The sequence below is a fragment of the Abramis brama genome (genome assembly GCF_963993115.1).
Source record: "Abramis brama genome assembly, chromosome: 2".
NCBI classification, from domain to species: domain Eukaryota; kingdom Metazoa; phylum Chordata; class Actinopteri; order Cypriniformes; family Leuciscidae; genus Abramis; species Abramis brama.
The window spans coordinates 58,179,309-58,203,435 of NC_139964.1; the positions used below are offsets into that span (position 1 = coordinate 58,179,309).

General features: G+C 38.4%; 1 protein-coding gene across 4 annotated transcripts; it reads right to left on the reverse strand.

The window, feature by feature from the left end:
• Positions 1–4,210: 4,210 nt before the first annotated feature.
• pcdh10a (protocadherin 10a) lies at positions 4,211–23,493 on the reverse strand. Of its 4 annotated transcripts, none has more exons than XM_084099376.1 (6): positions 20,514–23,493; positions 19,414–19,472; positions 18,089–18,195; positions 7,616–7,773; positions 5,154–5,203; positions 4,211–5,040 (listed from the first exon to the last, which is right to left on the reverse strand). In XM_084099376.1, exons 1-6 carry the CDS (start codon positions 22,998–23,000, stop codon positions 4,995–4,997), a joined length of 2,907 nt encoding a protein of 968 aa, XP_083955502.1. In that variant the 5' UTR covers positions 23,001–23,493; the 3' UTR covers positions 4,211–4,994. The 4 variants fall into 4 exon arrangements, with proteins under 4 accessions (XP_083955502.1, XP_083955501.1, XP_083955500.1 ...); XM_084099375.1 differs by having other exon boundaries at positions 7,456–7,773; XM_084099374.1 differs by having other exon boundaries at positions 4,211–5,203; positions 7,456–7,773.
• Between the last annotated feature and the right edge of the window lie 634 nt (positions 23,494–24,127).

Here is a 24,127-nt window from a genome sequence, read left to right on the forward strand (position 1 = left end):
TTGACTCATACTCATTTGGAGTTGTAGCATTAAATGATGAAGGCATCAATCCTTGCCATAGGGCATTTGTGGTTGTGTTCTCTTTCGTTTAGGTTTGTCACATGTCTGTGATCTGGTATGTCTTATGATGGTGACTAGTTAGACAATTATCAGTAAGTTGAGGTCTGGTTTTGTTGCTGGAGGTCATCGTATCATAGGTGTGTGTGTGTGTGTGTGTGCGTGCGTGCGTGTGTGTGTGTGTGTTGAGTAGATTACTTACAAATTGTAGTTAGTAACGTAATCCATTACATTACACTTATAAGGTAATATAATCGGACTACTTTTGGATTACTTTTGACCTAACTCGTTTATCACACTGATTTGAATATGATAATTTTGTACCATATTGATATAAAAATACAATGAGAAGAAAAAATATTCCATTCTTTGTTATTGTCACAGTTCTGTTTAGTTTCTTTGAGTTTTGGTGTAATTCTCCTTGTGCTCATTTGCCTGTGTTCTAGTTAGTTTCCTTGATTGTTTCCTCGCCTGTTTCTGTTCTGGTTAATTCGATCTCCCTGTGTATTTAAATCCTTAGTTTCCTTAGTTCTTTGTCCAATATCCTCTGTTATACATGGTTGTGTTCATTTCCCTCAGTGATCTCCTGTTACCTGTTAGATTTAAGATAGACTGTTTTTATATTCTCCGATTGTCGTGCGCTTTATTGCAGCCACTCTACCGTGACAGTTATTAACAACATGATGTGCATTAAATATTACATTATGCCAGACTGAGGTTTGTGATAGCACTTGCAGGGGGTTTGTGAGTTTAACGAAAAGCTATAAATTAAAAAAAAAAAAAACGATCAAAATAAAACACTTTTTTTGTTTGTTTACCTGCATGTCATATGTCCATTAACCGACATCAGAGAGCCATGAACTTGTATTATTATTATTATTGATTAAATTGTATTATTGACCTAACTTATTAACTTAAAATCTCAGGGTATACTTTAAATAAATATTTTCAAAGAGGTTCAGCTGACAAAAAAAGTTGGGGAATCCCTGCATTGCAAGTAAATATGAAATTAATTTGTACATTTTAATGTGTTTGAAAGACAAAAGACTTCCAAAGACAATGATACTGTACATGGTTAAATGACTCACTGGGTGATAATTCAAATAATAAGTTGATTAGATATTAGTTTCAGTGTTGAGAAAATACTCAGTTTTCAGTGATAGACTCATGATTTCCCTATTAGTTTAGCATATTCAATCCCGAAACATTTAAATATTGTTGGTACAATTAAAGTTTGGTACAAAACATGTTTTGAAAATAATGGTTTGTCTATCTATCTATCTATCTATCTATCTATCTATCTATCTATCTATCTATCTATCTATCTATCTATCTATCTATCTATCTATCTATCTATCTATCTATCAACCCATCCATCCATCCATCCATCCATCCATCGTGATTTATTCCAAAGAACACAGAAACTGTGTGATGCTACCTTAATTTGCTCAGTTATTTATAAATAAAAAAACAAGTAATATTAGTAATAGTAATATCAGTGGTCTTAATATTGGGGGTACATGAACCAACACTGGGTTGATTTTTTTTTAATGTTTTTTCCCCCTCTAATTGCTAAATTTTCTTTTAAATGAAATAAAAAAAAGATGTCTGCTGAGTATGACCATGGTACTAGGGGTACCATTGGCCTGTGAAATATTTTTGTCTTTCAGAAAGTGGGGGAGAGGTAGGGGAATGGGACATTATACAGCCGAAATCTTCTCTCCTTTACATTCCTCCCCCTATCCTTCCATCACATGCTTTCACAGTGAAGATAGTCTTTCTGGTTAGTGGTATGTCTCGTGACGAACTCCAGAATGAAAGGAGATAAGAAGAGCTCGACCTCCTACAATCACTTACTTGTTGGTATGATCTTCTCCAGCTCTGACAGTGTCTGTGTGGAGCAGTCGAGTCCAGAGGAGAGGGCAGGTTGGCTGATAACATGTCTTTGTCTGTGGTCATTCAGTGTTTCGCTGATATCTCTTGACCTCGTTTTTATCTGGATGCTGTGCCTGTCTGACATTTCATGGTTCCGACCCCCTCTTTAACCCCCCATCCCCCCAGCTGCCGTGTGATGTGAGAGAAAGCAGATATCTTATTCTTGGTATTTGGAGAATTTTGAAAACGAACTCTGTTTTCCCTGGTCACCATGACATACTCAAAATCATGTGCAGAGACCACTAATAGCCAGAACCTCAAACAACACAGGCATGTCCTGAAAGATATTTCAAGAAAGGCCATTTCACGCTCTCTAAACTATTTAAATCACTAGAATATTTAATTGATAAATATAAATTGTGCTTTATAATTTAAATAAGGATTTTTACAAAATATTTACAAGTGTAACATTTTATTTCAAAAGATAGCTATACTTATCTATGCTATAGTTTCATTTTTTTATGTATTAATTTACTTATTTATTTATTCCCTTGCATACCTCAATATACACAATTTAATAAATAGTGCCTACATATGTTTTTGTTTGTTTGTTTGTTTGTTTACTTTGTTGTTTACAAAACTAAAAAAGAAAATATTTTTAAAAAGGCGGATAACCTATAATCGGGTCTGTGTTTTGTTTTTTTTCTGTATTCATTCTATTCTATTCAATTATTTTCTTTTCTTGTCTATTCTACTTGAATATATTTTAAAAACAATTCAAAAAACAAGTGATGGCATAGCTGGTCTCCAGTCTTCAGTGTCACATGATCCTTCAGAAATCATTCTAATATGCTGATTTGGCAATCAAGAAACATTTTATATTATTATTATTATTATTATTATTATTATCGTGGAAAACAATTGTGCTGCCTATTTTTTTATATATATATTTATATTTTATATTTCAAATAAATGCTTTTCTTCTGAACTTTCTATTCATCAAAGAATCTTGTAAAAATGTATCAACCTTCCCACAAAAATATTTAGCAGCAAAAACTTTTTTCAGCATTGATGATAATATAAGAAGTGTTTTGTGAGCAGCAAATCAGCATATTAGAATGATTTCTGAAGGATCATGTGACACTGAAGACTGGAGTAATGATGCTGAAAATTCAGCTTTTCCATCACAGGAATAAATAACATTTTGAAATATATAAATGCTATATATATATTAATTAAAATAAACATTTAGTCAAGTAAAATTAACAACCACAACAAGAAAAAAATAAACTTCCTAAATTATTCAAGATAAAGCTCACAGGGATGCTGGTCTAAATGGAGACCTCATTTTTACTTAAAAGGCTTCACGATGTTATTGTGAGGACTCATTGTGTCCATTCTGTGCAAGTGAAAAGTAATTTCTATCATATTTGTCCTGGTAGTAAAAGGAGTGCTTGATGTTTTTCTGTTGCTGATTATTCATGCGGGAGTTTTCAATTCAAAGCCTTGTTTTTACATGCTGATTTTACCCATGACACAAAACTGGGTGTTTTTTGTTCTCTCTCTCTCTCTCTCTCTCTCTCTCTCTCTCTCTCTCTCTCTCTCTCTCTCTCTCTCTCTCTCTTTCTAATGGCCAATCAGGAACACTGGGGAAAAGGCCAGAGAAGTTTAATGTTCAAAACAGCTCTCTAATCACAGTCAGTGTGGCAGGACTGAATAAACATCCGCAATCAAAGTCTTTCATACTCGTGCTTATCATTTCGGGCCAAGAAGTAAAAGATGTTCTGAATTGCTTTGAATGAAACTATGAAGCATGTGAGCTAATGTGTGTTATATAGAGAGAGAGGAGATCGGGTGTTGTCACAAAAGACTGTTTCTCAGTTAGTTTTGAGTCCAAAGTCTAATCATAAAAGTAAATATGGTTTTGTTCTTCTTCAACAAGTTATTTGTCACATTTATATTGGGGCGAATTCTTTTATATATTGTATTTGTATACAAAAGAGAAAAAAAAACAAAAAAAACATATTTTTGTATTTTGTGTTTCATCACTGATTAACTACAGATTAAATTGTAGAGATCCCATATATTTCATGAATTGTGTATTTTTGCATGAGCAATAACCGTGTGATGATTTTGTGGTTAAGACACAGATTTGACAACTAGTCCCGGTCTCAACTATATATTGTGTGTAATCTGCTATGGATGTGTTTGAGAGAGAATTATGTCAAATGACTACAACATATCAAATAATTATGCACTTACAGACAGAGAGGCCACACAATTTGAAGCCCCAATTTTAATGCAAGTCTTTTCAGCACTTTGTATTTGTTTATGGCAATATGGTGTTTAGGAAACTATCCAATGGGCTACACAGGTTCAGAAAAAAGTATATTATATATATATACGTTTATATATATATATAGATTTATAGTTATTTGAAGCTTTAAAAGAGAACAGTACACACTTGCACACGTGAAGATAACCACAATGTCAGATGAAGTATATCCGTAGGCCAATGAGAGGACAGAATCGTCTTTTTTTCTTTCTTTTTTTTTACTTTTTCTATTTTTTTTGTGTCCCCCGCATCCACGCTTTTTCTAAAGATAGTAACTTCAGAAGAACACTTGACCACACTGATTAAGAAGAAGAAAATAAACGACTATAGAAAACAGTCAAGTCTAAAACGGATAGTTGAGTTTATAATGCACATAGTTTGGGCTGCTCTTTGTACAGTACGTTTGTACAAGTGTGTGTGTGTGTGTGTGTGTGTGTGTGTGTGTGTGTGTGTGTGTGCGTGTGTGTGTGTGTCGAAACGGGTAAAGGGCTCAGACAGTTGGTATAGTTTACAGTGGACTGTAAACAGAGACACATTGATCACAGAGCGGAGAGAGTGAGGAAACACCCGTGTCCATTGATCATCCATTTTTCTCCTTTTGTCTCTTCATCACTTCTAATCCCCTTTTTGAGCTCTCTCCCTCTGTTCTTCCCTCTTCTCATCCAGCTTTTCGGAGGAGATTTGGCGAGGTTTCTCAGTCCTGCTGAGACTTCTCAGGGTCCTTGCGTCATCGGATCGCATCCGATTTAATCTGTTTCAGACGTCCGACAGAGCTGGGAACGACCGGATAGGCCGTGATTGAGTTCAGTAAAAAAAAGAAACGGAGGAAAATTTAAAAAAGAAACCCTTGATGCTTTTGGCCGGCTGCGTTACTGTGCAAACTCACGCTTTTTCAGGAATGTCCACACGGAAGGTGCTAGGAAATCCTTTTGCGTGCTATAGGGCAAAGAACAGGCAGAGAACATATGGATCGTTAAAATCATGTTCTTACTAATCCTCACATTTATTTCCCAGATTGAGTCTGATCTCACAAGGAAAAGTATTGCTGTTGCCATGTTTATTCATGCACTACTAAAACATCGCTCTTTTTTCAGATAATTACATAAATCTATCTTTAGATCTTGCATTTGAGTGAGAACTGTATAAATTATCTTTGTGTGAATGTTAGTTTTCTGTGAAATGTACTGATGAAGATTGAGCTTAAACGTAGAATCCTGACATAAAATAGCTTAAAATAAAGTTGAGATACAGTATAAAATCAAGTTATTAAATATAGCACATAAAATCCATTTTGTATAGCATTTAAAATGTGACTGATAATTTAGAGTAACTTTAATGTTAGATTAAATGTAACTGTAAAATGTAATTGTAATACAATTATACACACACAATCATTGTGCATGTAAAATTGGATTAAAATGTTTGTTTGTTTTTAAATAATTGTATATGAAGAGTTCAGATGCAAAAGCCTCTAAGTGCCATCTGAAATTTTCTTCTAGAATTATCATTTTTATCAAGTTTATTTAAATTCAGTAATTTCACTGAAATGGCAATGAAAATTACCTATTCATTGTCATTTCACTGAAATTACTGAACTTAAATATACAAGCTTGATAAAAAATGATCATTCTAGAAGAAAATTTCAGATGGCACTTTGAGGCTTTTGCATCTGAACTCCTCATATATTAAAATACAATCAAATTAAAAGTAACCAAGGCGTTACAGAACCTTCTGAAACACATTTCTAGAGCGACATTTTGGCGGTGCGCCGATAAATATCAATGTTGTGACGTTTTCTTGTGAGTGTTGCCCAAAATTCCCAAGAATAAAAAAAAAAACAGCTATGCAAATAGGATAGAGGCGGGGCTTGTGGATATAAGGTCCATCATATCCACAGTCGGCATGATTTTGCCAAAAAAAGACATGTTCCTGGATCAACATCTTTTGTTGATCCAGGAACAACATTCCTGACCAAAAAGATAGTCCTAACCCTATCCCTTCCCCTAAACCTAACCCTACACATAACTTATCCCTAAAATCAGAGGGAAATGCTATGTGAATAAGAATGGTGTAGAAGCCCCTAACCCTTATTGTAAGCCTAAACTTGACATTAACTATAAACCTATCCCTCAAATCTGATTGGTTGATTGGAATGTTGTTCCTGGATCAACATCTTTGCGATGTTGTACTTGGTGAAATCACATTCACCCATATCCACATGTCTGAAAGGATACAAGCACATGCATGCACACTTAGTCTCCGGCCACAGGAGAACACACAGTGTACACTTGCCCTTGCTTTAGTGCAGTAGTAGCAGTACTGCATTAAAACAGGTGTAACAAATTGCTGAATGTTTCAGCGACTGTGAACGTTTACACTAGTACAGTTTGCATGCTATAATCAGAGGCGAGGAGGCAGGGTGATATGACTGTCACAAGTGTGATTACAGTAGAGCTGTGGCATATGGTGATTACAACAGACATGGATACAGTGCATGATGAGAGAGACAGGTACTTAATGTAGGATTTTGTTGGATGTATATGAAAGCTGGGAAATAACCGCTTCCACTCCATATGGCATGCTGTGCATTTCTGTTTATTGTGGCATAAAATGGAAATGTGATAAATCATGATTATAGGAGATGCAGAAGCGTGTGATGAGATACAGGCATGTTTTATAGACATACCATGTGTCTAACGTGATTATGATGAAGATAGATTTCAGCTTAAGGAAAAGTCACAGCACAAAAGTATGTGTTATGTAGGTTTGGATGACAAATTAGTTGCAAATCCAGCATTGATTAGCCAAATTTGTAATATGTTTTCACCAGTGTCTTCAGATGCTTTGGGTGGGAGAATTTAGAGGGCAGGGGAAGGACAAAATGTTGAACACAACTCCACGATTTCACTCAAAAAAAATCCTTTATTGATATGTCCATATATTATACATTTATTGTTTTTGTTTTTTATCATTTTGCTTTTGAAGGAAAGGGGAAAACAAATTGGAAAGTGAGAGAGAATAGGTCAAGAAAGGGTGTTTTGAGAAATGGGATTACATTTTTTACATTTTTTTTTAAGAAATATAAATAGTTCTATACAAAGAGAGCCATGGGTTAGATTTGGAACAGATGATGGCAGTGGATCAGATCTGGGGGGTTCAGAAATCGTACGTTTTGAGCGAGTACTCACACAGATAGTTGGGTTTGTAAGGCGCTCGGGCGCTTGGTAAGAGTGTGTGTAGCTCGTGGCGTGTGAGCGTGCCGTGGTGTGACTTGTCTTTGCCGAACGTAGAGAATGATCTATCATCGGCCCGATTGCACGCATCGTCCGGAACCACGCTCTCCTGTACCTCAGTGTCCGGCACCGCGTCCATTCCGGGGACGTGCAGGTTGCTACGGTAATCGGCGCCTTGGCGACTGTCGCCAGGCATGAAGGAGGGCATCCAGCAACGGTCGGAGTGACCCAGAGCCTTGCACTCTTCAGTGCAGTTGGAGAAAAGATCAGCTCCTGTGGAAGACAGAGGAAAGATGGGAGGAAATGTTAGCTTCATTCTAGTCAAACGTAATGTAGACTAGAATAAATAGAGTAATGTTACTATATTTACAATAATGAATATTCTCATTCCATCAGGGGTGTTTCCTCCGTGCAGGCAAGGGAGGCAATGCCTCCTCAATAAAATAGGGTGAGAAAATATTCCATATTACAAAAATAAAACAACACATATTTTTCAAAATGTGACATTAAAAAGTGTATCGCTTGTTTTTTTAAAGTAACACTGTCCAACAGTGCACCAGCAGGTAAAGTTACAGCGGATGTCCACGTCTTTCTGAGAGGATGCAATGCCTCAATCGCTCTGTGATTGGATGTGATTGGTTATAATTGGCTATGATTGGTTCACGCGATAAATCCCGCCTTTTGTTTTCGCAAATCAGTCTGAATGAACAAAATGAAGGCGTTAATGGGACGACTAATTCAAAAGTAAGTAAACAGCTCACTCACTTAGATATCACCGCTTTATGTCATGTCAAAATCAAACTTGAAATGGCCTGAAAACATGATGACTGTGGGGTTTTCAGTGAGCAGTCAGTTTGGTGAAATTAAACAAACATCTCCGTGTGTGTGACCAGTGTTTGATCCCAAAATATGTTGACTATTAAAAAGAACTGCTGAATATCAGTTCACAAATAAAATAATATTGTTTAAATTGGTACTGCCGTAAGTTATTATTTTGTTATTTTTATTATTAAATGTAAAAATGCTTAAAACACTAACTTGATGAGATTTATACTTGGTTTTAATAAATAGAACATTAATTACATTGTCAAATAATCATAATTGAAGTAAAGTTAAGGTAATGTTTAATTAACCAGGCAAATGTGACAACAGATAGAACTTTGCCTCCTCATTTCTGAACACCACTACACGCCACTGATATATACTATATATGTGTGTCTGGCTGTCTGTGTGTGTGTGTGTGTGAGCGGCAATGTCCTTATGCTCGCGTTCCGAGATCAATTTAACAAAAAATCTGTTTTGTGGAGTCTACGTTTTTCTTCCCTCTGAGACAATGTAACAATCCAATGTCAACAGAAACACAAAGGCAAAATTACTATGAATTATCCAGAGCGTGGAGTCTGAAATTATTCATATTTGAATGAAGATGATTATTTAACCAGACAGATTGCGAGCTTTTTACTCGTTTTATAATCAGCTGCAGTCATTGTCAGGCTTCAGCAAAGCACGGTAATTGACTGGAAGACGGCCCACTGAAAGAAGGATAGTTATATACACAAAGCAGTGAACTCTCCAGCCTTTTGTTTCTCCATGTCTGCCTCTCCACGTCCCTCCCACCAACCGATATTAAACGAGTCTGCTGTGATGTTTTCATGCTCTTTTCATGCTATTAATTTCATCGTGTCTCTCATCGGCCGGTCTCTCAAGTCCTTCGCACAAACACTATAGGCAACGCAAGCAAAACTAACAACACTGGGAGAAACCGTCCTCCAAACACACAAGCTCACACGTACACACGCTTGCTTTCTGACTAATGACTACACAGAGCGTGTTAATTAGCCGGTTTCAGAGGAAAAGAACGAGAGGAGAGCTTGAAAGGGAAATAAATGAAAGAGAAGGGCAGAGAGCAGTGTGGCGTCACACTGAACTCTAATAAAGGCCTCTGGATACAACCCCTACATGAGGGTCAGTGTTTCAAGGAGCGTAAAGACCGGTTCAGAATCAGGAAGAAGAATATGACTGCATGAATAAAGAAATCAGTCATGGCTTAGTGGTTATCTCATGACAATTCGTAACTATTTTAGGTTTTGTTGAATTGATGGCTAATTCTTATGAATTCGTATGATCTCGTTTGTATGATCTGCTTACACCCCACATAGAGTTATGTTTAGGGGTGGACCTTCATGCTTACATGCTTCTAAAAATCATGCGTTTTCATACAGTTCATATCGTACAAATTCATACAAAATCACCACCTTATAAATTGAGCTTTGGCACTCATGAGGACACCAAATTGTCATTAACAAATTGTCATTTCCCACTGATTGTTGGGGTAGTTAATGGTTAGGATTCTTAACTGTGGGTTCAAATCGACAGACTAGGACCAGCACTAAAATGTGTGCTTAGCATGTTATCAAGGTTAGGGATTTGGAAGTTTGAACTAGGAGAAAAGGTAAGAATAGTAATCAGGGTTAAGCCTTGTTTACATTGACACATTCAGCCTGGTGTGAACCATCACAGATACACGTGCACATCAGCGTTTATACTTCATGCGCACTGCATTGCACGATTCTCTGCTAAAGTGTATTCTTTTTATTCATGAACACGTAACAGGCAATTTCACAGTGCAGACGGAAACATGGTGCTTTTAAAATTATTTGCAGTCATTCTTTGCCTCAAGAAGTCCAACATAGTCCATATTCTTATAACCTTTCCTTAAGTTCGGATTGCAACATAGAAAAATTGCAAGCACCGTGATGTCACTGTTGGTCTGCACATTTTTTTACTTGATAATACTAAAATATTCCAGGAGTAAAATCACAGTCAAGATGAGCAGCATAATATGGCATTGCATGATTAATTATTCAGCACCTACATGGCCTGTCTTAATATATTACATGAAATATTAAACTCCTATTTTTTTATTAAAGATGGAAATCTTATTAGTTCTTTCATCACAATTAAATAAGGCATTACTATCTATGTCACTAGGTGCTCTGCACTAACGTCTAATGGTAATCATTTTGTTTTTGTTTTTTAATACTGCTTATGTTTTTCTGCTAAAATCTCAGTGCTATGTGAGCTTCCGGTATATCATATTTCTAAAAAGTGTTGAGCTTAACAAATTATATTACAATCTATTATATTCTATATTATTAAGCACAGTAAGCATAACAGTCTATATTAAAACATATTAACATTTTGGTCATGATATCAAGAAGCGTTAAATACCTTAGTGTAAAGGTGGATCACATCAATGTTGCTTTATCCTGTCATGTGATACTTCCTCAAGACTTACTTTTGTGCTTAATTGTGGTGACCACTGAGGTTAAATGCAGAAGCGAATGTGCATAGTCAATTACAAAAAGTCAGGTTCTTAATGATGCTGTCTTCCAGAAAATGACAAAAATTACAGAAATCATTGTTATAAATCATTTTAAAAGATTTGTTTTTTAGAATAATATATCAAAAGTAACATGCATGAGTGTGTAAGCTAACTCTCAGTCCCTCACTGAGCAATGTCTAACTTTCGATCCTGTTGCGTAGTAAATGTATCATTTATAAAAGTGTCTGAATCACAAGTTTATTCATTTTGTAAAGGTTACAGAGTTCCATAAGAGGATGACCTATATAAGAGGAGCAGATACAGTACTGTTAAAAGAGTGATGCACCAAGGTCAGATTCAAACAAGTACAATGAGGGAGAGCAATAAGCCCACAGAAAAGGAGAGGGAGGCTGCATGTCAGGCCAAACTCTAATCTCTAATTCCTTGTGGCAGAAGCTTTTCTGGGTGAGATCTAAAGACAAATCTGTGCTGCTGATAAACCTGACCATACTATAAGTGTATGTGTGTGTTGATGCTTAAATTAACACACGGGGGAATAATGTTTTATTAGTGTAGAGCTGTCGTAATGATTTGCATAAGTGACCAGGAAACATGTTATTGGTGTGGCTTTGGGCCCTGCAGGTTTATGCATAAAAAAGCTGTAGATTAAATGCACTGACCCAGAATACTGTGCTTATTAGAATCCCTATAGGTGACTTTGGTAGCTGATGAAGCATTATTGTGTGATCAGAGTGTCTGGTTATGTTGTGCTCAGTGAAATCAGCTTGCTTGTAATGCCTCTTTCATTTACTGGACGGCACAGAAAACTCAAGATACCCAAGATAATTGCTGCTGGATTGTGCGTATCAAGTTACACTCTTAAAAAGAGGGTTTTCTCAGAGATGCCATTGAAGAACCATTTCTGGTACCTCAAAGAACCATTCAGGCGACAGTTTATATTTTAAAAATATAAAGAAACTTTTTCCACCATAAAGAACACTTTGTGGAATGGAAAGGTTCCAAGGTTCACGTGGAACCATTGATTCCATTAAAGAACCTTTATTTTTAGAACTGCAGGCATAAACATTCACTTGTGAAAGATGTGATACACTTCTACCTGCTTTGTATTGCTCATATGTTGCTCTTTTAAAGCTCAGGGTACAACAAAGTATATACTAAGCATCAAATCATTTAGTCTCAGATCTGCTAAATAAATAAGAATAGAGCTATAAAATAAAGATACATTGGTTCATCTTGAAATCTTTGTTTTTTGAATGCAGACTTTGGTGTCTAAGCAGTTTTTGACATTGCTGAGATCTCTTCTGAAACTCTAGAGGAGACATGTGAGATTACTCGCATATTTGTCTCAGGGGAGATCTGAGAAGCTTAAGCAAAAGTCTACATTTTCTCTATCATTGCTGTCAAGGATAAGCAAAGTTAAAAAGATTTCTTATTCTTCTTCCCTACGCGCTACTCAGGGCTTCTAATCTTACAGACTCAACATCTGAATCCACACTCAGCTCACATTTCTGCTCAGATGTGTTGTGAAATCCATAGATCACTTCCACAAGCTGTACACTTTGTTATTTCACTATTATATCAGGGTGATATATATGGACAGAGATATGCGGGTATACACAGAGGCGTAAATCTTGTTAAAGCAGGGATCCAAGGCCATTGTGACATCATCAATATTAAGTACACCGTTAAACCTGACTACATACAATCAAACTCAATGTAATTAGCACAGTGGTCTCTAAATAGCCCCAACCGAGCGAGCAGACAGAAGCTCACAGCATGAGTTTCACATCGATATCACAGTCACATGCAGAGACTCGTGTAGAACATGTAGGACTTGATACCGTCTCATTCGATTGAGGTCTGCTTTTGTATGTGAAAACAACCTTTGAATAACACAGAAAACTAGAATACCATGTCCTGAAAGCAATACTAGTGCTTGCAAGGCAGAAAAGTAATAGTCAAGTCATCTTTATTTCTATAGTGCTTTATAAAAAGCAGATTGTTTCAAAGCAGCTTCCAAAAAAAAAAAGTTCAGTTCAATAACTGTTTAAGTTAATTAATCATTAAGTTCAATTTTAAATTTAACTTTAAAAAAAATTAAGTTAGCCAGCCAGCTCTCCCATTTTTTAATTTTCACAAAAAACTCATGGCCCCCAGAATATTTTTTGTATGAATATCTGAACATACAATATATCAAAAGAAAGAAAATAATGTTATTATCAGGGGTGCACACAACTGTTGCGCACGCGTGGTAAAAATAAACGATTGGCAGCATCAAACGTGGAGGGAAGCGCTTTTGAGTTCCAACATTTTCGGGGACAGGGACACATTTACTTACTGGAGTTTTTCTCCATCTCTGGTAAGATAGCAATCATGATGATAAGTGTGTTCATTAATTATTAGTTGTTAATAGGTGTGCAACGGATCGCAGTTGATCTGTGATCCATACGGACCAGGCCCCACGGTTCGGCACGCATGTGATTCGCGGATTAACTGCTAAGTTTAACCGTCATTAAGTTAAAGTTTATCATTTGGATGTGTTTTGTCTTGCCAGTTTACACATTCAATAGATTTTAAATGCGAAAGAAGAGGCGAAAATCGTGGCTCGCGTGCTATTATCTGAGGAACTAGACTCAGTAATAGTGTTAATGTTTTATGAATTTAACTAATACGAATTTATGTGATTTTGTGGTAGAATAATATCCTTTACTGTAGACTTTAACCATCAGATCCTAGTCATGAGAACAGGACCCACATTTGGTGGAGATTGTGGGGTGAAGGAGGACATGCAAACGTTGGCACGTTGAAGCAACAAATTAGATGAGATTTTTAAGTTTTAAATATTGTTACAATTATTTACACAGAAAATCTGTGATTTCATATTGATTTGGGCAGGATTGGGATCTCTGCAGCTTTAACTTTTATTTACAACACATTACAATTAGCACATAATATATCTAAATCATTATTAAAGGTACAGCGAAATTTAGTTATGGTATTAGAGGCTCAGAAAAATGAAGAGAAACAATGTGAAAAAGTAATATACCACAATCACATGTTCCTATAGAAACAAGGATTAAAATTCTCAGAGGACCCTGAGTTCACTTAAAAACAACAATGGCTGTGGAAGAAAAACAGACATTTTCAATTTGGACGGGATTAAAGTCACAAAGTATGTCTGTGAATCGCAAAATTACCATCCTCAGGGAAAACAAGTCCAATTCAAATGAGGATTAAGGTTGAAATTATCTAGAAAACAAAGTTTGAATGCAGTCATTAAATGGTTCAATCTGAGTTAAATGCTGGAATTTGGGCTGATAGTTCAGCATTAGTGTTCTTTGGATAAAAAGAACATGACAATGTGGCATCTATTATGCATAGCAAGCGGTAGACCTCAAGGATTTTATGATTTTTTGGCCGTCAAGAGAAATTTGAGCTGTCAGAATAATTGGGTTTAAAACCCAAAAGCGATATGATTCAGTAAATTGCATAATTTCTATTGTTCTGCAATACAATACATCCTCATACTGACAATATAGTGTAGCATGTTGTATGCTATAGTTTAACACCTGCACTTATAATACATATATAAAGAAAGAAAAATATCTACATGATTTTCCATGAAATCTTATAATTGCAGACCTGTATTCGATTAGACATTAGATATCCTCAGTGCATCTGGGAGCTTTATTAACAACAGTGATCTGAGTAGATGCTGGACTCTGGGGTTGCAGACTTCCAGAGAAAAAGGGATGATGCGTTGAGTAAAAACACAATGACTAACTAAGCTGTTCTCTATCAGGAAGCGCTCTGCATCCCACTGTGTGCGTTATTTTCGTCTCTTTCCGCTTCTCTTGCATTTTCTCTTCTGGAGACCTCATCACATCTTTTATCAATGGTGTGCAAAAGCATCAGAATGAAAAGGAAAAACACTGCCAAAGCCCTGCTGAGCAGTATTTCCCTTCAGAACACCTGTCGTCGGGCTGACCAAAGACCTGAACTCACATGCTGAGGACAAGCATTTTTGCAAGGGTTTGGAGGAAACTTATGGTAATTTTGTTTTGAAGAACAAGAGTGAAAGTAATAACGATTTGCTGAACATCGGGCTGGGCTTTCACTCAAAATCAACTAGCTGCCTTAAGAAATTACTTATATAGCCACTACTGTCTTGGGGAGTGATTAACTAGCGATGTTACTAACTTAACTGCATTTTTCAGTAATGTGTGTATCAAAGTTGTGTATCTTTTCCAGTAACAAGCTTTTCTAATAAGTGGTGACGTAGTGTGACAAAACACTGCATCACTGCTTTTTGTCACATTGTATTGAACACAGAACTTCATACTGAGCGAGCTGAGGCAATAATCCAAACAATAAACAGCTGTTCGGATGGTTCATGTATACGAATCTTTTTTTCTTTTTTTTAAGTTGTTGCATGTACTTTTTTTTCTTCATAGCAAAACATGTGAAATGCTGTCGTTTGACTGTATTTCATAATGTACACTGTTTTGCACTGTAATTGTACTTTGAATTTAGTGTATAATGTCTTACTTTAAATTGAGATGTTTACTGTATAAATTGCTAAATACATTATATCATCTGATATATTTAAAAAGATATTGCTTCCTGAAATAGCCTCAGTTTATTTTGTTTGTAGCTTGTAGCAAAGCGTACTATTTCAAGGTAGCGTGACTGTAGTAGAACTTAAATTATGAATAGCTTGAAGCTTGGCGAGCTACAGTTTCAAAGTTATTCCCCCAGCATTGACTTTCACCATAGCTACAACTATTTGCTTGTGTGTGTGAGTGTGTGTGTGCGTGCAGAGCAAATGGAGTTGCTCTGATTGGGAAATTATAGCATTAAATTACAGCGACAGGAGTGATTTGATTAACGTCATCACCACACATCCCTCATTTATAGATAATCATCAATCTATCGCTCACTCATGTTAATCTAATTGTGCAATTTGTCACGCCTCTGTCTCTTTGCAAACAAATGCAGATGTAAGCTAAATCGTGTAAAGGGCCATTTTCTGACCTCAGCTCTTCTAGCTTGACCCAAAGGCCATTGAAATAGATTGAAAGATATACTTTGAAGTACCAGGCTTTTCTAATCTCATAAGAATTGATTATAAATACAATTTAAATTTCATCCTCCTTTAAATGTTACATTATACTTACATCAATGCATACAGCTTTTATTCTATTTTTCATGTGTTTTGAAGAGATCAAATGAATCCCAAACAGAAACAGATGCAGTCACTTTTTTTTTTTTTTAAGTGCATGCATAGTGTGTGGTAAAACAGAAAGATAAAACTCGGGCAGACAATACACTCTTAAAAATAAATGTTCCAAGGGTGATTTGCGCAGTGATGCCAAAGAAGAACTATTCTGGGTTCCCCAAAGAACCTTGTACAATTAAAAGAACCATTTTTTCTTTATCTGAAGCATATTTTAATAATCGAAATAACCTTTTTTTTCACTCTTAATAACCTTTTTGTGCAGTGGAAAGGTTCTATGGATGTTAAAGTTTCTTCATGGAACCATAGATTGCAACAAAGAACCTTTATTTTTAAGAGTGTAATGTCTGTAATGTAATGTTTAAGTTTTTAATGAGGTAAAATGTACATTAAACATTTTTTGAAAATAAGATTTTTGGGGAAATTACTATTATTATTTGGTAACACTTTACATGAGCAATACATTTCTTACAGTATAAATCAATCTTTGTTATTTAATACATTTTAAAAAATGTTAGCTAATAAAAAACAACTGTTCACTGTTAGTTCATGTCCATTAAATATTAACAGATAAACTTTTGATATTAAAAATATGTTAATAATTTGATGTATTACTAAATGTTGACATTAAGTCCATAAATCAATATAAGTCAATATAAGATCAATAAATGCATTAGAAGTTTCATTGTTAATTCATGTTAGCTAATATAGTTACTGCAAACAAATGGAACTTTATTGTAATGTGTTACCTATTATTTTTATATTTACATTATTGGGATCTAAGGGACCCTAAACATAAGAGCATTACAGTCAATTTCAACAGAATATGAGGGTTAAAACGCTTCTTCTCTCTTTCCTTTCTATCTTTTGGCTGGGCTTCTCTTAATTTAGACTAATATCTCCAAATTGACGCTGTAAGAACAAACGGAGGTGAGGTAGGGATGTGTGAAGGAGATAGCATGTGTGTGTGTGTAAGTGGTTGTTAATGCAGTGGTGCTACCCCTGTCAGTGTCCCAGGCCTTCATCTTAACCTTGCTGTGATAATTGGCTATGCGGAGACAGGCGCTGAAATGGGAGTGCTGAAACTGCGAGCTTGCCAACACACACCCAGAGGAGAGAAGGGAAGGAAAGGACACACACACACACACACACATCTTCTCATTTTACCTATTTGATGCTCTAATAAGTTTTCAAAAAAATCTCAGTCCCTCTGCCTCTTTCCATTCCTCCTTCTGTGATTTTCCCCCCCAGAAAGGATTATATCAGAGGCCTTTCTACAGTAAAGTTCCTTCAAAACTGTAGTCACCTAAAATGCAAAACCATGCTCGTTTCAAAAATTTGTATTCCATTGTGTGCAGCGCATACGTAATATCTGGCAACCCGTCATCTAACTGTTTGCCAAACCAAAGGCTGAATGTCATGATTCTTTGGAGAGAAAGGTCAAAGCTTTATCCAGTCGAAGCTGTAAGGCTCCACCTTGATCAATAAACCAGCAGAAATGAAATATAGAACATGAAAGTCAAATAGCTCATCAAATTGAATATAAAGAAAGAATAAACAAAATTAAATAAAATTAATCTCCAACAAACTATTGCCATTTCACCGTGCTCGACTCAAACGTTTTTGGCATTTGATATGAATGGGAAAATAATTGTGTTTGGGGGTGTGGGTGGGGTGGTGGGTAGCTGTTTGGGTTTGTTACCGTGGAAGCTTTCAAATACTCATTAAATGCTTCAGAAAGCCTGTTCATCAGACAAGTCAGACTCGTTCGTGGCATTGACTGAAATCCATTTAGCTTTGTTGACAGATGTATAATTTCCATGCAATCCCTATATTGATCCACTGTTGGAATCGGTTAAAGGCTTGTCGCGTTGTTTTCAAAACCACAATGAGAGCAATTTCCCAATGTCTATGTTTCTCCTCTCAGCATTCATTCCCCAGGGGCCTTTCACCCATCTATGCTTATTTCAGGTGGACAGTAGGAGAGAAACTCGTAATCAACTCACCTGCTGTGTGGCCCCGGTTGGTGGCGTCATGGTCGCTGTCTCCCTGCTCGCTATCTCCATGCCCGCTGTCTTTAGAACTGACGATATCTGCCTCTTGAAACGCTGAACTATAAGGGAATTTTCATTGTTTAGTAGACATTTGGTAATTGGAGCTTTGGACTGCATTTTTCCATTAGAAGTATTGATTGTTTTGGTTATTTAACACTTTTGGCACAGTTTTAGATTTTAGACTGCTGATTAAATTCGATATCAAATTCTGAATCAGACTTGTGCTGTGTAGTTTGAAACATTAGGATGACACATGCGACGGTGAGTAAAATCTTGGGATTTTGGCTAGGGACACATCATTTACACTGCTCTTGCTTTATATCAGTGTGTCTGTACCTATTTAACCATATTTTTGGGCACAAATTGTACCCAGAAGTTAGCTTAATTTGACAAAACCTCCTTTTGGGGACATAATATTATTAAAATAATAATCTTTTTACTTTTTCTTTTTGGAACATTCTAAAAATGTAGAAAGATTTCTGTTAGGGTGTGGGTTTGGTTTAGGTCAAAGTATTTATAACTGGTTGTATATATAAATAATAGAAGTCTATGTGTGTGTGTGTGTGTGTGTGTGTGTGTGTGTGTGTGTGTGTGTGTAGCCTACATTATGGGGACAAAATGTCCCCACAAAGATGCCAATATCCGAAATCCTTGTGGGGACATTTTTGGTCACCATGAGGAAAACATCTTATAAATCATACTAAGTAATGATTTTTGAAAATGTAAAAATGCAGAAAGTTAGTGTAAGGGGATAGAATATGTGACCCTGGACCACAAAACCAGTCTTATGGGTACATTTTTTTTTATTGAGATTTATACATCATCTGGAAGCTGAATAAATAAGCTTTCCATTGATGTATTGTTTGTTAGGATATAACAATATTTGGCCGCGATACAACTATTTGAAAATCTGGAATCTGAGGGTGCAAAAAAATCTAAACATTGAGAAAAAAAAAGTTGTCCATTTATGTTCGCGATTGTGCTGCATTCACTCACAAAAAATACATTTTTGATATATTTATGGTGGAAATTTACTAAATATCTTCATGGATCATGATATTTACTTAATATAATGATTTTTGGCATAAAAGAAAAATCGATAATTTTGACCCATACAATGTATATTGGCTATTGCCACAAATATACCCGTGCGACTTATGACTGGTTTTGTGATCCAGGGTCACATACAGTTTTTGTACAGTATAAAAATTATTATGTCTATGGAAAGTCTCTGTGTATGTGTGTGTGTGTACAGTGCATGTGAGCAATCATCTCACCTGTTAACACGACGGGGTCTATCCACCAAGTAGCTGAGCTCAGTTCTCTGGTGCTTGGTCTATAAGACATAAACATTAACAATAATTGAGCATGGCATTCTAACTATGACATTCTACATTTATCATTAAAACACTGGTCAGGCCTCTGTTCTGCTCTGTCCATGCACTAGAGCACCTCAACCATAGAACCGCCTTTGTTCCACTGATACCCAGCGACTGTGTGCTTTGCATACTTAAACCCTTGTCCAATACACTCCCCCCTCCCTACTCAGTCTTGACTCCAGAGGGCTACACCCTTTCAGTGAATGCCAGGGGATAGTAAAGTATACCTTGTTGGATGACGGGGGCTCACTTAAGATAAAATGGCTTGTCTCAGAGGCAAAAAGCAAAGATGCTAGAATAAATGTGATAGGAGTTTGTAACCACCCACAATTCACCCAGAATTCACTTTCCCCATATCAAAGTATTGGTCAATCATATAGTAATTTCATCGATCTTTTCTGAAATGTTTACATTAAGGATTCCCTCCAGTCTTGACCCTAAAGTGCTGTAGTGTAATTAAAGGATCTGAGAAAAGCACTACAGCTCTGAGCTACCTTTAAAAGCACAATGTGAGTCATAAGCAAGCAGATGATTACAATCTGACATTACTAACAGAGGAAGCTGAAAGATCACGACTGAATAGACTTTTAAGGTGCATATATGTAGAGATAAATTTGGTGCACTGTTTCCATCCACTGAACTTGTCACAATGAATTCTATCATTTTTACTCAATAAATAGCAATAAATGGTAACACTTAATCTATACATAAACACACACACACACACACACACACACACACACACATATATATATATATATATATATATATATATATATATATATATATATATATATGATGCTTAACACATTAGCAGTTCATTTGAATTCCTATATGAATGTATGAAAATATATTAAGTAATAAAATCAAAGATAGTATCTCGACATGAACATGTTAATGATGTAAGTTAATAATATGGTAATGAGATGCTATGGTAAGCATTTCATACTGAATTCACATAAAGCGTTGCCCGTATAGGTAATAAAATGTGTTTTCACCTCGCTCGATAAAATGCTCCCGTTAGAGATGATATCTGGTTGCTGATCCGCGTATCCGGCAACGATTGCCCCGCACGGGTTGTGCTCTGTGTCTGTGCTCCGGGATGGACTGCACGGTTTAAGAAACATCAGGTCGGTTTTGGCAGACTCCGGTGTCAGGCACACCTGGTAGCAGTAGTTCTGATTCTGGTGGTGCGAGCCGAAGCTGCCCGACTCTTCTACTGGCACCTGTGCGGTACTGGCTACATTAGTGCTCTGAACGAGCATGATGTCCGATTTACTGAGCTTCTTCTTGCGCCCGCGCGCTTGGCGACTGCAGCACTGACAGCACGAGTCTCCGGTCATGCACGTGTAGATGTTCAGTTTCTTGTCCTTCTGACAGCGCACCGCCAGCACGATCATGGCGAGGAGGAAGATGAAGGACACGGAGCCGAGAGCGATGATGAGGATGAGTGTGAGGTCCAGCGAGCCCTCTTTGGACTTCACTGACCCCCGGTCGCCGCTCCGGCCCTCCACGCTGTCTACGAGCACAACGTTGATGCTCGCGGAGGACGAGAGCGGCGGCTGGCCGTGATCGCGGACCTCGATCAACAGGTCGTACGGGTGCGGCGGGTCCCGTTTGCTGGATACCCGGCGCGCGGTACGCAGCTCGCCGGTTCTCCAGTCCATCCGGAACATTCCGAGCTCGTTTCCCCGGAGGATGCTGTACGACAGGCGCGCGTTCTCACCATCATCAGCATCCGTTGCAACAATACGGGTCACCAGGTATCCCGGCTCGGCTGAGCGGGGCAAATGTTCCCTCGCGGTGCCGTTTTTGCCCAAAGGTGCAATTACAGACGGGGTATTGTCATTCTGGTCCACTATGATTACATTAACGGTGGCGTTGGCAGTTAACTCGGGCGCACCGGAGTCCTTGGCGTGCACCATGAAACTGAAATCTTTTATTTGCTCGTAATCAAAAGAGCGCAGAGCGTACAAGTAGCCGTTCTCAGAGTTGATTGACACGTAGGTTAAGATGGACATACCCTGTATTTCGCACTCCAATATGGAGTAGGTGATATGGGCGTTCTGTCCAACATCTGGATCCACGGCGCTCACCGCGTAAATGTAAGCGCCCGGGACGTTATTCTCTGTCACGTACACGTCGTAAACCGTCTGCATGAATCTAGGCGCATTGTCGTTTTCGTCCGAAACGTGCACTTTGATGGACTTGCTTGTGGAGAGAGAGGGCACCCCCTTGTCTTTGGCGACCACCGTGAGCGTGTACGACTCCGCTTTCTCGCGGTCCAGCGGACCGTCCGTAACGATCGTGTAATAGTTTTTGAAAGACGACTTGAGTTTGAACGGAACCTCGCCGTGCAGCTCGCAGGTCATCTGTCCGTTCTCGCCGGAGTCCCGGTCAGTGACGCTTAGCAGAGCGATCACCGTGCCCGGGGCAGCCTGCTCGCTTACCGACTCCGTTACCGTGCTGAAACTAATCTCTGGCGTGTTGTCGTTCACGTCGATGAGTTTGACCAGAACTTTGCAGTGCGCGGGCACGGCGTTCGGCCCCATGTCTTTCGCCTGCACGTAGATCTGATGCGTGCTGCTCTCCTCGTAATCCACCTCGCCGGTCACTTCAATCCTCCCGGTGCGCGAGTCGATGTTAAACAGATCCCGAATACGCGGCGGATTGTGATTACTTAGAGAGTAAACAATCTCTCCGTTCTGGCCCTCGTCCATATCGGTGGCATTGAGCTGAATAACGAGCGTGCCAACTGGAGAGTTCTCGCGCAAGCTCACAGAGTAAACGGATTGATCGAACGTGGGCGCGTTGTCGTTTGAGTCCAGTACTTTAACCACTAGCAGTGCGGTGCCGGTCCTCTGCGGCTGCCCTCCGTCCACGGCGGTGAGCACGTACCTGTGCACCGCCTGCTGCTCTCGGTCCAAGGGTTTATCCAGCACGAGCTCCGCGAACCGGTTGCCGTCGCCCTGCGTCTGTACGTCCAAATAAAAGTAGTTGTTGGTGGTGATGGCGTATGTGTTCAAGGCATTAGTCCCCACATCAGGGTCGAAGGCGTTCTCCACCGGGAAGCGGGTGCCCGGTGTGGCGCTCTCGGTGATCTCCACGGTGATGTCCGTCTCTGGGAAACTCGGCGGATTGTCGTTAATATCCATGACCTCGATCTCGACGCGGAACAGCTCGAGTGGGTTCTCCAAAAACACTTCGAGGTGCAGAAAGCACGGGACGGTCTGGCGACATATCTCCTCTCGGTCGATGCGCTCGTTCACCACCAGCGCTCCGTTCTCTAAGTTGACCTCCAGGTACGGCGTGCGCGAGCTAGGCACGGTCTGGAAACGGCGCGCGGAAAGTTTGGTGATGTCCAGCCCCAGATCTTCGGCGATATTTCCCACAACCGTCCCGCGCTCCTGCTCCTCCGGTACCGAGAAGTGCAGCTGCGATAACCCTCCATCCAAGATCGAGAAAAAGAGAAATATCAAAATCATCTCCAAACAACAAGTGCACTCCTCTTTATCCCCTCGCTCTGTCTTGACTCCTTTTCTTCTCCAGTCACAGCTTAGGAATTACCCATCGCTTTGGTCTAAGAAAACATTTGCACTGTGCAATTTCCCAAATGAACATGAAAGCTCCTGTGTTGTACGGTGTCAGCCTGAAACCATGTCGCCATATGCGCAAGATCTATAGCCATTTGATAATGCTGTCTCAAGGAGAGCAGAATTTAGTAGTCCGTGCGTCACAGAAAGACATTGCAGAACCTACAGATAGCCCGATCCTTAATACTGAGAAGCAAAACCTTAGCAAAACTCTTTTGCTTAATAAGTATATTGATCAATTTAAAAATAAAATCCTGAAGGCGACCTATTGCAGACAAATAACACTTTTCTACATAGGCTATAGTTGTCTAATGGTTCTTAATAACTGCGGGATGCTTAGAAATCCGTAGGTCCCCTCTTCTCGAGTTCTGCAAGGAGAGTGAGCGTCAGTGCGTTGTTTTGCGCAGAGCTCTTGCCACCAGCAGCCAATGGACGCTCCGGACTGCCAGCGCTGCGTCACCTGATTCGACCGTGGGAATGTCAATCACACTCGCCCTCCCTCCTCAGTGCGCCCTTACATCCCCACTCCAGCTCACTTTAGAAGACATGTGAATCAATTCTCATTCTCCGTTTAAAGTCAAACAGGCGCATTCAAGGTAAATATTAGCACGGGAGAACACGATTCACGGTGTCCTGAAATCCTTTTTAGCCTACCTGTCAGTTTCTAGTCTTGACCAATTCATTCATTTGACTATTTAGCTTTTTAATATAAGTAGAATGTACGTGTTTGACTGTATTTGACAAAACGATGAATGTCATACTTATTTAAGAATCAATTCTTAATGACGACACCAGAATGTTTTGAATCTGAAGCACGGAAAGTGTAGGCTACTCTTTAGTATGCAGTTCACGAGCGCGCATGCTGAGAGCGCGTGTATGTGGAGGAATCTCTGAAAAAAAAGAAAAAGAAAAAGAAAACATGCTAGTAATTTCAATGGGGGAAAATGATTAAAAAAATTATGATTAAGTAAAAGCGTGTTTGCTAGAAGTCACCTTACAGTATAAGGTTAAATAGGATA